The sequence below is a fragment of the Equus caballus genome, chromosome 25, assembly GCF_041296265.1.
Source record: "Equus caballus isolate H_3958 breed thoroughbred chromosome 25, TB-T2T, whole genome shotgun sequence".
Taxonomy (NCBI): Eukaryota; Metazoa; Chordata; class Mammalia; order Perissodactyla; family Equidae; genus Equus; species Equus caballus.
The window spans coordinates 46,628,399-46,643,634 of record NC_091708.1 but is presented as its reverse complement, the minus strand read 5'-3'; the positions used below and the strand labels follow the sequence as shown (position 1 = coordinate 46,643,634).

Here is a 15,236-nt window from a genome sequence, read left to right as displayed (position 1 = left end):
TCCACCCGCGGCCTCACTGGGTGGCCAGGCGTGCTGTGTAGTTGCCAGGTCCTGTCGGTAGGAAACGTTTACTTCTCACAGTTGTTGCTGAAGGGCGTCCTGCTGTCATCACGAGACCCACAGGGGCCGGTCCAGCCAACACTGGCTGCTGACAGGCTGAGACCAGCAGGGAACAGCAGCCCAGACAAACTCCCGGGGAGGACCTTTTATGGGGGGGGAAGTGAGATTATAGGCAATTGACATTTTTTTCTTAAAAACGTAAATTTACAATGCAAATATATCGCCTTCTATTCAATGCAAATAACCCTTTTTGATCCTGATTATACAAAAATCAGAAAAGGCTGAAAATTCAAAAGTAGGAGTTAAAAATCCTGTCTGGGTGAGCCCTGCACCCAGAGGGCCGCCTTTCTATTGGTATTTGGTCTTTCGTGGGGTCATCCCATGGGCAGGTACCACCAGGGGCTCGCAAACCAAAAAGGAAAGAAACTAGAGAGAATTTTCAAGGATGTGGCAATTCAGACGCGGCCGTGCCTGGCGTGTGCTGGGGTGAGCCTGAGATAGGGGCGGCCCCTCAGTCCTTCTTGGCTCCAGGCACCTCTTCAAAGTGCCGGCCCAGCCCGGCTGTGGGCGGTGCAGGGGGTCCTCGTGCAGAAGGCGCTGCAGGACCTGGGGAGACGGAGGGCGCCATGGCCGCTGGGTGTGAGCCCCGTCTGCGTCTGCACGGCCTCTGAGCGAGCTGCCCCTTACCCGCCGCCCCCCGCCCTCCTCCAGCTCCTGGTCAGGGCAAGGCCAAGGGACACCGGTCAGCCCTGGATGAATGCTGGTGGTCCCGTAGGTGGCAGTGGGAGGACGCAGGGGCAGACGTTTTGTAGAGCTTCGGACGCCTGTTGACATTCACCATGTGGGCTCCACTTGGTCCAGAAATTCCACTTACGGCAGTTAATGAGACTCATCCTGCTTCTGCTCAAAATGTGTTCCAAGGATGGTGTGTTTTTCGTGTGGAACACATCAAAGTCACGTTAGTGGTAAAACAGAGGGCTGCTTTTAGAACGTCGTGCACATGGGAGGTGGAAAGTTCTGGAAGGTGTGAGCCGTGGTCAGCCACGGGGAGGGGCCTGTGTGCGCTGGGTGGTGGGTGACGGTGACGGGAGCATCACGTCTTCCTCCACGTGCTTCTGAATGTGCTTCTGTCGGCAGATGAGAGCAGATCAGAGTACAATTAAAATGTTAAATCTGTCTTCATGTATCTTCAATATTGAAAATAATTGTTTTTTTGAAAATCGAGGTTATGGCAAAAGATCAAAGACACTATAAAACTTCGACCCTGTGGCTACCTCGTTATTTACTCATGCGTTCCCATATCTCGGACACTTAGGTCATTTTTAAATTTCACGATTACGAGACTGGCATAAGTGGTTTTATCCATAAATCTTTGTCTGCGTCTCCGAGCCTTTCCCCAGAAAGCACTTTCCAACCACAGGACGTTTGTGCAGTGCCAGCCCGGGGAGGGGCTTCCTGGCGCTCACCTAGGAGAGGGCCGGCGCTCATGTAGACAGGCGGAGGGTGGGGCCTCCTCTCAGGCCGGTCTCAGGGCCCCACCTGCACACCTCAGCCTCCCGCCAGCAGCTGTGTGGGGGGTGGGGGGCTGCTCCAGGGGCGGGGCCCCGAGGCCTGGGAGGCCGGCTGGGCCGAGCGTCCAGGAGGCGAGCGGGGCAGTTTCAGGCTGCGCCCTTCAGACCCCTGATATGACTCCTCCCTCTCCGCTGCTGCTCTGTGTCCTGACTCCCAGGGTCGTCAGGGAAAGCGCACAGGCTGTCACCCTGCAGTATAGTCCAGGGGTGGTTCCCGGGCTGACCCTCAAGCTCCCAGCTGCAGAGCAAGGGGTCCAGTCCCCCAGGAAAAAGCCTGGCTACCAGCCTAGCATGTTCACGGTGAGGCCCCTCCACCCCTGTGGGCTGAAGGCGCCCAGGCTGGCCAAGGCCGTCCTGCCAGGACCTTGTGTTGACCGCACCAGGACCCCCGACGTGGCTCCCAGACGCCAACCCTGGGCGAGGGCTGCCTTCAGAATCCCTGTTCCCTGGGATCCGCCTTCTGCGACGAGGCTGCGAGGAGCTCTGTGCTGGCGGAGCAGGAGCGGAAGGCTGGCAAAGCCTCTGCAGGAGGCCACGTCTACTGCCATCAACCTGGCAGCCGAGGCGGGAGGACACGGGTGTAGGTGGCCTCCAGGCACGTTCCTGTTTGTGTGACATTCACCGTGACACGGAACAAACTGGCGGTACAAAGGGCTCCTGTGTTCTGATAAGCCAAGGGCCTTGCAGGAGCTCAAGGAGAAGAAAGAGCCGGAACGCAAACAAGCACAACCTCTCCTGAAAGCAGACCCCTGGGCAAACACGGGGCCCTCGGCTTCCCGGCCGCACCCTGGGCTCTGCGGTCAAGTGCAGATCAGCTCACGCTAAGTCGATTCGGCTCGGCTGGGTTAAGTTCAAGGCCATTGGGAGCCCAGCCCTGAGGGAGCGAGTGAGCCCAGGAGGTGGGGAGAGGCCAGGATCTGAACCGTCGAGTGACAAGGGTCCTTCACGACACGCACCATCCACTGTGACACGGGACACGCAGGGCGGTGCAGCTGTAGGCCGGGCGGTCAGGCCCTTCTTCCCAGGAGGTGGCGGCTGTTCTGGGCTTGGCAGGACGACAGCAGAGGCTGGACGGACGCAGGACAGGGAGGTGGACGAACACGCCCCAACTCAGGCAGGCGGGGGTCATGGGGTCAACTCGTGGAGCCTCTGGGGGCCAGTCAGGAGACAAGGAGGCTCCACATGGACAAACTGGCACAGACTGGTTTAGAGCAAAAAGAATAAAAATTATGAATCCAAATTAGATATGAGAAATATTTATTTGGAGTGAGAAAAAGACTCAGAAAACTCACATATTTAAAAAGCTGATAAGGGGGCTGGTCCGGTGGCAGAGTGGCTAAGTTCACGTGCTCTGCTTCGGCGGTCTGGGGTTTGCAGGTTCCGGATCCCGAATGCAGACCCAGCACTGCCTATCAACCCACGCTGTGGCGGCGTGCCACATACAAAACGGAGGAAGATGGGCACACGTGTTAGCTCAGAGCACACACACACACACACACACACACACACACACACACACACAAAGCTGATAAGTACCATGAACATCACCAAATCCAGGAACCACCACCCACTCCGACTCCCTGCCGCCCGGCCCACCTCTAGAAACCTCCTTTTCCTGGTCTTTCAGCCGCTGCTCCTGATTCCTCTGAAACTACTGTTCCACTATTCCCGTAAAGATAACTCACACTCTGCCCCGCACGGGAGATCGAAATTCCTTTTTTATCACTGATGTTGGGATGCAGAAGACACGTAACTTCCGACACGGATGTATGTGCTCACTGTGGTTCTGCTGTGGGTCTTTGGTCCATAAATAGAATTCTGATCAGTTCTGTTTTGTGTGGTTTCCATCTAAACAGCATAAAAGCGTGTGGTGCGTTGACACACGTTGCACCGTCAAGCAGTTGGGACAGAGCGGGCTCGCGTTTGACCAGACTTCACTGAGAACTGAACCCGGCTCACAGGCGTCCACCCCGGGGGCGTGAGGGAACTGACCGCACACTCGCCTCGGGCTTCACGCAGAATGAAGCTGGCGTCTCCCCCCACCGCTCATGTGCCTTCTGTGTTGTGACCCGTAGCTGACACAGGTGGGTCAGGACGCCATGTGCGTCAGTCCAGAGCAGCGGCAGGAATATTCCCGAAAACCAAGACGACCCGGGAAGCCAGCTCGGCACTAAAGTGACCGTTACCTTCAACACGTCCCACTGAACCCAAAACTGCCCTCGGCCCCTGAACACGAGGAGAGAGATGGCTCCACAAATTGACAGAATCTCGTGATCACGGGAGCACCTGGCTGCAGCGTGGAGGAGGCCCAAGGGGGACGTCTAGTGTCTGTGTGAGGCCGCAGAACTGCGGGACCCCAGGCATGCGAGCCTGCGATGTTGCTGGTGGTTGCCATTGCTCTCACGTGGGGCACAGTTCACGCCCAGACGCAGACGGTGAGAGCTGCCGAGAGCCACATCCCAGCGACGCCTGTTGTCAGAGGGGCTCCGAGACGGCGTCTCCACTTGGTTCCAGTCGGCAGTGACGCTGAGCACCCTCAGGAGCCCGGCGGCCCCGGCCCCTCCTTGTGATTGCCTGTCCCGTTTGCTCTCCCCCGGTTGTCGTTTCCTAACTCTTTGGTCCGTCTGTCCGTCCGTGTGCTCTCCATCTCGAAGCCCCACAGCAGTCGCGCCCATTGCAGACATTCCCTCCAGGCTGACCTTTGACCTTTGTGGTCCCTTCAGCGCTTCCCTCACAGCTCGGGGGGGTCTGTCTCTGGGCTGCAAAGGTGTCAGCCCTTGTTTCCTTTACAGGGTTTGAAAGGTTTGCTTTTCGTACGTAAGCCTTTAAATCTGGCTGGAATAATTGTGAGCGATGTGAGGTGGGGAGGTGAGCTTGTGTGTCTTTCCCACGTGGACACCCAGTTCCACTCCTGTAGTGTTTTCCCCACAAGTGCTCTTGCCCGCTGTGCTGTGCGCCTGCTTTCCCGGCTCCGCCCAGGGCTGTTCCTGGGCGTCTCTTCCACCCTCTGAGCCGTCGGTGTCGCCCTGTGACCGCACCTCTCCCCCCTCCCCCGGTCTCTGAGGCTGACCCCTGCGGCCTGCCTGCCATCCGCACACCTGCACAGCCGCTCAGCCGCTCTCGTCTGCCTCAGCTCACGTCCCGCGTCACTCCCGATGCCATTCAGTTGTTCTTTCCCAATGTTTCCAGCAGTCTCCCTAGAAGTCGATCTAGTTAATGTGTTTTCCCCAAAGAGCCAATTTCATGTGTGTAGCTTACTTTCACTGGCTTTTGAGTTTTCTATTTACTACAGTGTCCACCTTCGATGTTTATCATTGTTCCTATTTCCTGTCTCCTCGTTGTCCACGCTCTGGCCGCTCTCATTTCACGGTTTCTCGTCCTGTCTCGTCTCCAGGCGTCCTCATCACGCTCCTCTTCTAAAGCGTCTTCACTCGTCCTGCTCCCCGGAGTGAGTTCCGGTCCAGACCGCTCACCTTGAGCCTGTCTCTCTTCACCTGGTCTTGCTGTGGGTGATTTGGAGCGTGGGGCACCAGCTCCCTTTCGGGCGGGATGCAGAACCCACGCAGGCTTGCCCCTCTGTCACCTTGTTGTCATCGTGCTCCGTCTGCCAGTTTTGTCGTAGCCTCTGCCTCCCACTCCCGGCCCAGGCGTCTGTTCTGCTGCCCGACAGGGGGGTGTGGGGACTCACAGAGAAAGTCACTGCTCGGAGGACGGCTCGTCTCCCGTCTGCTTTGGAGGTGACATCACGTCCTCTCACCTGCCGGGCCAGGGCTGCAGCCCCACTCACCAGGCTGTGCTGCTCCTGCGTCCTGATTTGATGTGTGTGTGTGAGCATGTATGTATGTGCATGTCTGAGTGAATGAGTGTGAGTGTGTATGCATGTGTGTATCTGTGTGCATGCATATGTGCTTATGTGTATGCATATGTGTCTGTGTGTGAATGTGTATGCATATGTGTAAACGTGTATGTGTGTGTGAATGCGTGTCTCTGTGTATGCGTATCTCTGTGTGTATGCACGCATGTGTGAATGTGTGTCTGTGTATACGTATGTGTGCACGCGTGTGTCCGTGTGTATGCACATGTGTATGCATGTGTGCCTATGTATGCATGTGTGTGTGCACGTGTGTGTGAATGTGTGTGTGTATACATATGTTCACATTTCCATCTACGTGTCCTGGTTTGCATTCTTTATCTCTCATCTGCTGCTCCTCTGTACATGGAGCAGAGAGGGTGTGTCAAAGTGACTACTTATTGCACATCTTGTCAGGAGTGTAGACATGCTCTTTAAACACACCCGTCGTCACGCTCACATAGTAGGTCCCTCTTTCTTGATGCTGAATCTGAAGTTAAGTAGCCTAACCCAGGAGGGCCAGCTGTAACCAAGCCCGTGGCTCTAAGGTCCAGCCCACATCCTCTCTGGCAGCGAGCTGGTCAGCCCAGCCTGCGGTGACGGGCGGGAGGGGGGCCGCTGGCACCGCTCACGTCCCTCGGTGCCTCTGCTCACGGAAGCCTCCACTCCTGCACTCCGACTGCCCCTCCTCGATGCTGCCTGCAGATCCGTCCCTCTAGATGGTGGCGCTGCCTCGATGACCCTTCGTGGTTAACCAGAGCCGTTCAGCAACGTCCAACAATACTGACATTTCATCTGCTCCACTGCGGAACTGGCCACGGTTTATGGCCAGGAAGGGATTGTCAATTGTCTGTGCCAAGTTCCCGTGGGACCCTGGGCCAGCGGGTATAAAGGGTGGCTGTGTGAGAGGCCGGCACAGCCTCTCCGACCCCAGCAAGTGACCTGTCAGGTGGCCGTGAGCACAGACCCCTGGAGATGAAGACCCTGCTCCTGACCATCGGCCTCAGCCTCATTGCTGCCCTGCAGGCCAAGGACCCCCTGGCCTTGGGCGAGGAGACTCCGGACGTGAGGCTCAGATGGGGCAGGCTGGCTGGAGGCGGCGTGGGGAGGGGCAGAGACACTCATTTTAGGATCAGGCATTAACCCCTGGCCCTGAGGGAATGGTCAGACAGAGGAGTCTGTGCCCGATGGTCCCAGGATGCAGAGGGCCCCTGGGAGCAAGGGCACCGGTGGTCTCGCTGACCTGCAGGGGCCCGGAGCCGGCATCTGGGTGGGTCTGGCGAGGGTGCTGGGCATAAGCTGGGGGGGGGTGGGGGGGGTGGGCTGGGAAGCGCTCCAAGCCCCCAGCCCTGGGGGTGGGGTAGAGTCTGGGGCTGCAGAGCGGGAGGGGGAGGCCGTGGGGTCGGCCGGAGCCCTGATGGGGGGAACATCCCCAGGTCTCAGGGAAATGGTATCTGAAGGCCGTGACCGCTGACCAGGAGATTCCCGGGGAGAAGCCTGAGTTGGTGACTCCCATGATCCTCACGGTCCTGGAGGGGGGCAACCTGGAGGCCAAAGCGACCGTGAAGTGAGTGTCAGCCGGCTGGGTAGCTGGCAACGACCCTCGGCCTTCCCTCCCCACACCAGGAGAGCCAGCATCTGTGGGGCAGGCAGACCACGCCGGTGTCCTTCTCAGGCCCTCCTACAGCACTCAGCCCTGGCAGCTTTGAGGGGGCACCGCCATGGAGGGTGCCTCATGCAGGGGCACCGTGCAGGGGAGAGATCCCCAGACTTAGGGCACTGAGGAGGGGAGGGGCCGCGGATGGGCCTCGTGGGCCGTGAGGGGCAGTGCTGGCTGATTGAGGGGGCTGCACCCCACCCCCCACCTGGAGGGAGCCCCAGGGAGCTGTCACGCATGACTGAAGGCCCAGTCAGTGCCTGGACTTGAGGTGGGAGAAACGTGCTCCCCCGCCAGGCCCACTTTGGATCCCAGGCCACCGTTACGGGCTTTGCCCTGCGGCTGCTCCAAGGCGGGGGCCCTACCGGGGCTGGCTGTGTTTCCAAAGTGGGTACACCCACGGCAGCATCACCACATGGCTTCTGTGTTCCAGGGTGAGGGGTCAGTGCCAGGAGACGAAACTGGTGCTGGAGAAAACCAATGAGCCCGGCAAATACACGGCCGGTGAGTCTTGGAGCCCCAGCCGGGTGGTGCCCCACACACTGGGGGAGCCGGGGGCAGCCTGCGCATTTCTGGGGAGGCATTTTAGCCTGAGAAGCCCCGCTCCTTTCTGACCCCATTAAATGTACACCCTCTCCTCCCTCTGGTCAGTTTGCCCTGAAGATATGATCACTTGACACTAAGAGCCAGGAGGGACACATTGTCCCAGGAGGGACTGGACCGCCCAGGGGCCCCGCTGGGTTATGGCTGTGCCCACGTCAGGGGCGAGGAGCAGAGTCGTATCTGGTTGTTGGGGACTGAGCACCCCACACTCCGACCTGCTCCAACTCCATGCCCCGAAACCTCTCTGTGGTCCGTTGGTTGGGGATGTGACCCTCTTTCTGGTATGGGGCTCTCCCGGTGTGTTGGGTCCTCAAGAGGTGGAGACCTCACGGCCTGAGCAGCTGGGAGCATGTGGAAACTGGAGGGTCCACCAGGCTGGGCGCTGGGCGAGCTCCAGGTCTTCCTGGAGGGTCACATGGCTTATTCAGCTCGTGCCACCGTCCTTCCGCAGACGAGGGCAGGCGCGTGGTGCACATCTCGCCGTCGAACGTGATGGACCACTACGTTCTTTACTGTGAAGGCGAGCTCCGGGGGAAGCAGATCCGGATGGCGAAGCTCGTGGGTGAGGGTCCCGCATCCCAGTGCCTGCAAACCCTCCTCCCTCCCCCTCCTCCCCGTGCCTCCTCCTCTTAGGAGAAGCCACCGGCGGCTCCTTCCAACTGCTTTTCCTGAAGGGAGCACTCATTCCCATCCCTGGAGCTCAGGATCCGGGTTTCCCAGTCTCGGTGTCTGCAGTGGGAACACAGGAGGGCAGAGGACCACTGTGGGGACAGGGATCCAAATGTCACAGATGTCACTGGGTGGGCCACTCGTTCACAGGGACCACCCCTTGCAGTGTCCACCTCAGCACCGTTCCTTTGGGGTCTCCCACGGGGGAGAAGAGCAGTGTGTGCATGGAGCTGCAAGGGAAGGAAATTCCAGATCCTGGGGCTTAATTCCGGGATGGGGGGAGCTCAAGGAGGCATTGGGGCATCAGGACTGTCTCGGCCTGAAGACAAGGGGCCCCCAGGTGCTCTCCTGCATGCTCCCCACAGCCAGGAGCGCAGCGGAAGTCAGTCCAGAGGGGACAGCACGGGGTCCGGGGGCCCCGAGGGGAAGTACTCTCCTCTGTGGCTGGGCAGGTCCTGCCGGTCGTCCTCACTCCAGGAGACCCCCAGGTGTGCTCATGAAGAGCACCCCGTTCCTCCCAGGCCTGCCGCACGGCGCCCACTGGGCACTCACAGCTCCCAGTCCTCTCTTTCCAGCCGAGCCCTCCTCCCGGCCGGAGGGACCTCGGGGTCCAGCCCCGACGTGGGCGCATGGTCTCCTGCCCCAGCTCTGCGGCGGCCCATCCATCTCTGCCCCAGGCTGGGCTGGAGATGCCAGCCTGCTCCCGTTCTGCCCCTCACCCTCGCATCTCCTGATTTCACTGACAGGAAGAGACGCGGAGAACAACCAGGGGGCCCTGGAGGATTTTAAGACGTTCGCGAGAGACAAAGGGTTCGACCCGGAGAAGATCTTCACGCTCACGCCCCATGGTAGGGAGTACACCCTCGCCTGATCCTGCCCGGGCCCCGCGCTGGGACGGGCAGCAGAGCCAATTTAGAGAACGCTAAATGTCCTTCCTGGGGTCACGTGAAGTGTCGGCCCCGACTGATTCTCTGGGGTCTCCTGAGCCGTGTGTGTCTCCTTTTTTCTGCAGAAACCTGCTCTCCAGGAAGCGATTAGGGTAAGCGATTAGGGACGTGTGGTCTATCTCCCACCCCTGCTCCCACCGGGACAGGAGACCCTCTCGGCCAGGCAGGTGGAGAGCCTGCTCCTGGAGTCGCCCGGACCCCTGAGCCTCGCCTGCAGATTCGGTCTCGCAGAGCAGTGCCCGGCAGTGAGGAAATCCCTCTGGAGTGAGCGCTCCAGGGGCTGGGGTGCTGGGGGAGACTGTCTAGCTCCTGACACTGCGGTGTGCCTGCCAGCAGGGGTGACATCCCTCCTCACCCCTGAGTAGTCATCGTGACTTTGTTTACCCAATGAGTTGCTTAAAAGATTCAGAAATACGGCACCCATGAGCGGGGTACTTCAGACCTCCTGGGGTCCTTACCAACTGCATGTCCTTTTGGAAACTGGAGTTTCAGTGACTTACCCAAGTTCACTGCCCAGGGGTGGGCAGAGCCAGAGCCCAGAGAGCAACCCCGTTCCCTCTTTGCCCTCCCGTTGGCCGGAAGTGGCCCCGACACACTTTCACACGAGAGCGTGGATGCTGTGGGCAGCCTACAGGAAGGTCTCCTCCAGGTCCTCAGATCCAGCGGCCAGAGCCTGAGGACACAGCACCTACCCCCACACTGCAGCCCCCAGAACCCGGCGCCTGCCCCCACGGCAGCCCCAGAACCCAGCACCTCCCCCGACATGGTGGCCCCAGAACTCAGCACCCACCCCCACACTGCAGCCCCCAGAACCCGGCGCCTGCCCCCACGGCAGCCCCAGAACCCAGCACCTCCCCCGACATGGTGGCCCCAGAACTCAGCACCTGCCCACACATGGCACCCCGAAACCTCGGCACCTGCCCACACACGGCAGCCCCAGAACCCAGCACCTGCCCCCACACAGCACCCCCAGACCTCGGCACCTGCTCCCACAAGGCAGTCCCTCCCGGCCTCCCCCGTCCTGGTCTCAGTGACCCTCCCCCTCCTCTCCAGGACGAGGGGGCACCGGGGCTCCACAGCAGCCCTGAGGCGGCAGCACCAGGACCCTCCATCCTGAAGGACACAGACAGAGTCCCTGACCAGGAGCCTGGGTCACCTCCTGCCACCCTTCCTGCACCTCCACCCCCTCCTCCCCCGCCCTGCATCCCCCTCCTGGTTCCGCATAAAGAGCTTCAGCAGTTCCTGGTGCCTCTGCCTGTCTGTGGGTCCATCGGGTGGACCGGGAATGGGGAGGATGTAGGCAAGCTGGGGCGGGCACAGCAGGAGGACCCAGCAGCGTCCTGGTTCCCTCTGGTGGATGGTGCAGTCCAATGGGCATGAGGGTCCAGGCGGAGGGGGTAGGTGCTGCCACTCTGCCCGAGGGTCCTCTGGGGGCTTTCTGCAGGTCTGGTGCCCACCAATCCAGGTTCTGGTGGTGGTCTGTTTGGGGAGAGGGGGCGTGAGGGTGACAGGGTTGGCTCCAGCCTCGAGGCGGGAACATGTGTGCGGTGGGACCACCTGGCCCCCGGCCCCCGACTGGCTGGAGGTGGTGGCAGGAGTGAGGGGGAGGTCAGGCAGGAGGCCAGGCTTCCCCGGGCCACCAGGACGAGGACAGCATGACCCTGGGATCCTAGCTGGCATGGGACTCTGCTCCTGCCCCATCTCCCAGGCCTGGCTGGAAACAGGTGGCGCTGCCCCTGGGGAGGGAGCCGCTTCAGGAGGGACCTTGCTTGCAATTCTGATGTCATCACTACACTTTCCCAAATTACTATGGGGCTTTCCAGTGAGTGGCCTGACAGCCAGCCAACTGGGATCAGGGTCTCCTAGCTCTTGGTGGGAGAGGTGAACCCAGTCCAGCCTCCCTGGAGATGGGGACGTGGGGACCTCCCTCCAGACAGGGTCAGCATACATACCCAGGTCCCAGGTTTGTCGGCTGCTTCTAACTGTCCTCAGTGGGCAGATCAGTCAAGTATCAGAGGTGGAATCTGCACTTACGCTCAACCTGAGCACTGATGTCCGTGCTCCATTCTGCAAAATTCTCCGTCACTCCCCTGGTGAGGAGCACGTTTGCTGTTCCATCTCCACCGGACGAAGTTTTTCTTAATCTTTTACTGAGATGAAATGATCATAGAACACCAAATTCAGTCGTTTTAAAGTGAACAATTCGCTGACGGATGTTGGGGCTGTTCCCACCTCTTGGCCGTTGTGTCGGTGCTGCTGTGAACACGCTGTGTGCGGACTTGTTCGAGGCCCTGTCTGCAAGTGTTTTGGGTCAGATTAGTTTGCAGGCTCTCAACATACCTTCCACGGGGTCTCTACCCCCTTCACAAGCTCTACGTCCTTCTATCTGACAGACATAGTCCAAGGGCACTGGGAAGCTCGTTCTTCCGGCCTTCTGGGTGCAGGAGCCGTCGGAGGTCATTTTTTCTTTCTAAGCGTCTGGACCAATCAGGATTATTGACTACAAAAACCAGAAATTCACTCCAGCTAAGTTAAGCGGAAATAAATCTCAGTGAGATGATCCCGTAGCTCACAGAACTCGCAGGAACCTGCACAATCAGGCTGGAGAGTGTGCAGGCACCAGCGGGCAGTGGTCTGGCAGGGCCAGCCCCAGCCCCACCCTGGAAGAGCCTGGGCAGCAGGCTGTCCTGGGCCGCCGGATCCTGGACCGTGGCCACGGGCGTCCCTGACGTGGGGTGTGCGCTGTTTCGCTCCTTGCAGACACACGCACACGCATACGCACGCTGTCTCTCTCTCACACACACACACACACACACACACACCCCTAGACACGCACATGCAGGCCCCTCCCAGGCCCAGGGGCAGATGTCTTCCTCTCAGGTTGACTCGTAACTCTTTGAACCCCGGAAGAATTGAACTGCTCCCGCTGTGGGCCTGGGAGGACTGGGCCAGACCCCTTCCCCCAGGCCCGCCTCCTGTGCCTTTTCTGTACAATGGGCCCTGCCTCCTCATCTGGGAGACAGTGGAGGCCTTCTCAAATGAGCTGGAGTGGGGCCGCTCGGACCTTCCCTGTCAACAGACCCGTGTCGTTCTCTGACTCATGCGGGCTCCCTCAGGGGGCTCGGCAGGGGCCCTTTTCTTACCTTTTCCAGGGCCAAGAGGCCATGGTGTCCCTTGACTCACGGCCCCTTCGTCCATCTTCGAGGCCAGCAGTGTCCGGTGGGGTCCTCCTCATGTCTCGTCACTCTGTCCCTGACCCCGTCCTCATGTGCTCTCTGCTCCAACCCTCCCCCGCCCTCTTCACGTGTAGAAGTTTGATCCCCTGGGCCCAGGCGGGCAATCCAGGACCGGCTCCCACCCCGAGGGGAGCAGACTGGCCGGCGTAACCCACCTGCACATCAGGTCTCTCTGCCACGAAACATAACCTGTTCCCAGGTTCTGGGGATGAGGACATGGATGTCTCTGGGGGGACCGTTCGTCTGCCTCCCCCTTGCAATAAAATGAATTTTTAGAAAGCTGAAATGGAAAAAGTCTGCTCAGTGTAGGCCCACTTCTCTTCTGTTTTGAGACCTGGGGGCATGCGGCACTCTGCCACATTGCTGCAAGACTTCTAGATGCTTCCGTCCTCCGCTCTGCTCCAGCCTCAACTGGACAGGAGGACGGTGCCCACAGTGTTGCCAGAGAAGCAGTGAGGGTCTGATCTTTGAGACAACGCTTCTGAGGGCGTCTGGCCGGGCTGTGCACACTGAGGCACATGTTTCTTCCTGCTGCACGACAGGACGGACGGGGCCACTGGTGTGAGGAACCTCAAAAGGGGCACAACAGCATGAGCGACCCTCCTCAGGAGCAGCGGGAAGACCTCCCAGGAAGGGCGCCCTGAGCTTTGTGGTGACCACACAGGCGACACCCCCCAGCAGAGGGGCAACACGGCTGGGGCTCCAGGGTTCATAGAAGGTTCTGGGGCTGGTGGACGTGGAGTAACCCACCCTTTGGAGCCAGAATTGCATAGTGGTGGGAACATTCTGGAGCCCCCCTCGAACATGTACAGGTACACACACGCACACACTCACACACAGACACTCATGTCAGACACATGGACACCACCATATGCACACACAGAGACATACACACACGTGCACACGCTCACATATGCACACATATAAGACACACATGTGCATACAAGACAGATATACATATGAGCACATGCACACACATGCACACACACATGCACAGGAGCAAGACCATGCCGTTGCACTTGGTGGAAAGTTCTGGAAGCAGAACGTGGGAGGAAGAGGGGGCAGGAAAGCAGAAGCCCTGGAGGGTCTGTCAGTCAGGGGAGTCCCCCCGGCTCTCATGAGCCTGGAGTGAAGGAAGGGGCAGCAGTACTCAAGGGAGGAGGTGGATGACGACATGCATTGGGGCAAGAGGCCCAGGGTGTGAGGGGAGCAGACGTGAAGGGTACAGAGGGTCAACGAGGTCTCCAGGGTCTCACTGGGGGCACCGACGGGAACACGTTCGCGGAGAAGATCAGCTCAGCCTGAAAGGGGCGAGGGGTCTGCAGGGGAGACGGTGGGTGTCCTGGCGGGGCTGCTCAGAGCAGGCTGGACGCTCTGCTTGGAGTTCAGGAGGTCTGGGAGGAAAGGGGAGGTGCAGGTTCCCCGGGGCTGGAGCGGGAAAGGCCGGGGGCAGGTACGAGGAAGCTGTCGTGTCATCTTGCTAGCTCTGAATGCAGGCGTGCTCTACTTCCCATTCTGTTAACATTCTCCCTTCCAGAAAAGCTTTCTCAGAAGAAATCAAACCTCAGAGTAATGATGGCTAATTACACAAAGTTCAGAATGTCCGTTCACTGGATCCAAACAAAACGATTGCATCACTACCTACACTGCAAAATTGAGGGGCCTTTGTGAAGGTGAGGGAGGGGCGGGATCCTGTCTCCAGTTGAGCCCCGGGGGTCTAAAAGGACAGCAGGGCAAGGAGGGAGCAGCAGTGAGGCCCCACCCACCATGCAGCTGCCCCTCCTGACCGCGGGGCTGAGCCTGCTGTCTGTGCTGCGAGCCCAGGCGCCCCAGCTTGTTCCCGCCGACACCCACGAGGTGAGCGCTGGAGGGACGGATGGCGGGGGAACGTGTGTGTCCCAGGTCAGCCACCCGCACTGGGTAGGCTCTTAGGCTAGTGCTCCCGGCCCCAGATGGACTTGGGCCAAAGTCCCCTCTTGCGCCTTCGGTGATGTCTCCAGGCAAAGTGGGGTGTCTTCCTGCCCAGCGAGGGAATGGGGGTCTCAGTGAGGCCTTAGACAGATTTCCATCCATATGGGTCCCTGCCAACCCCTTCCTCCTGGTGAAATTATGGCAAGTCAGGGAGCCTTTCTAAGACGCAGCTCCCGAAACTGGCATACAGTTAGCCATTGACGATTGGGTAGCTGGGAACTAAAGTTTGTTCCTTTCTCAATTACTGATTATAGCTTTCGGTTGTTTAACCCGCGCATTGTTAACGTGCTGTGCAGGTGATGTGCTGTCCGACTAGTGCCAGTCTCCTGCAGAGAACACCTCCCTGCAGCCTGGTCACCACGGCAATGGGCGTCGGAGCCGCTCTTCAGGAATTAGAACCCCTTTGTCCACTCCAGGCCAATTGAGACCACCAACTCATCAACTGGGCCGGCACAGTGCAGATAAGCGACATTTTGACATCAAGAAGCTAAAAATTCCACCCTCAGATGGTGCTGATGCCACCATTTTGTGAACACGGGTCCCGTGAAGAGGCCTGGAGTCCGCTACACTGGCACAGATCATCAACTCCCTCCGCTCCCCTCACCTCCCATCACCCACCTCCACACTGCAGACCCCCCTGCCCCCACCCCACAAACATCCCTGAGTCCCCAT

At 59.4% G+C, this 15,236-nt stretch overlaps 1 protein-coding gene across 2 annotated transcripts; it reads left to right on the top strand.

Moving 5' to 3' along the window:
- The first annotated feature begins 2,648 nt into the window (after positions 1 to 2,648).
- LOC100068864 (major allergen Can f 1-like) lies at positions 2,649 to 10,599 on the top strand. Of its 2 annotated transcripts, XM_014736270.3 has the most exons (8): positions 2,649 to 2,745; positions 3,488 to 6,546; positions 6,918 to 7,048; positions 7,572 to 7,642; positions 8,193 to 8,303; positions 9,157 to 9,258; positions 9,423 to 9,449; positions 10,411 to 10,599. In XM_014736270.3, exons 2-7 carry the CDS (start codon positions 6,457 to 6,459, stop codon positions 9,446 to 9,448), a joined length of 531 nt encoding a protein of 176 aa, XP_014591756.2. In that variant the 5' UTR covers positions 2,649 to 2,745; positions 3,488 to 6,456; the 3' UTR covers position 9,449; positions 10,411 to 10,599. The 2 variants fall into 2 exon arrangements, with proteins under 2 accessions (XP_014591756.2, XP_070106911.1); XM_070250810.1 differs by lacking the exons at positions 2,649 to 2,745; positions 10,411 to 10,599 and having other exon boundaries at positions 6,314 to 6,546; positions 9,423 to 9,560.
- Positions 10,600 to 15,236: the final 4,637 nt, after the last annotated feature.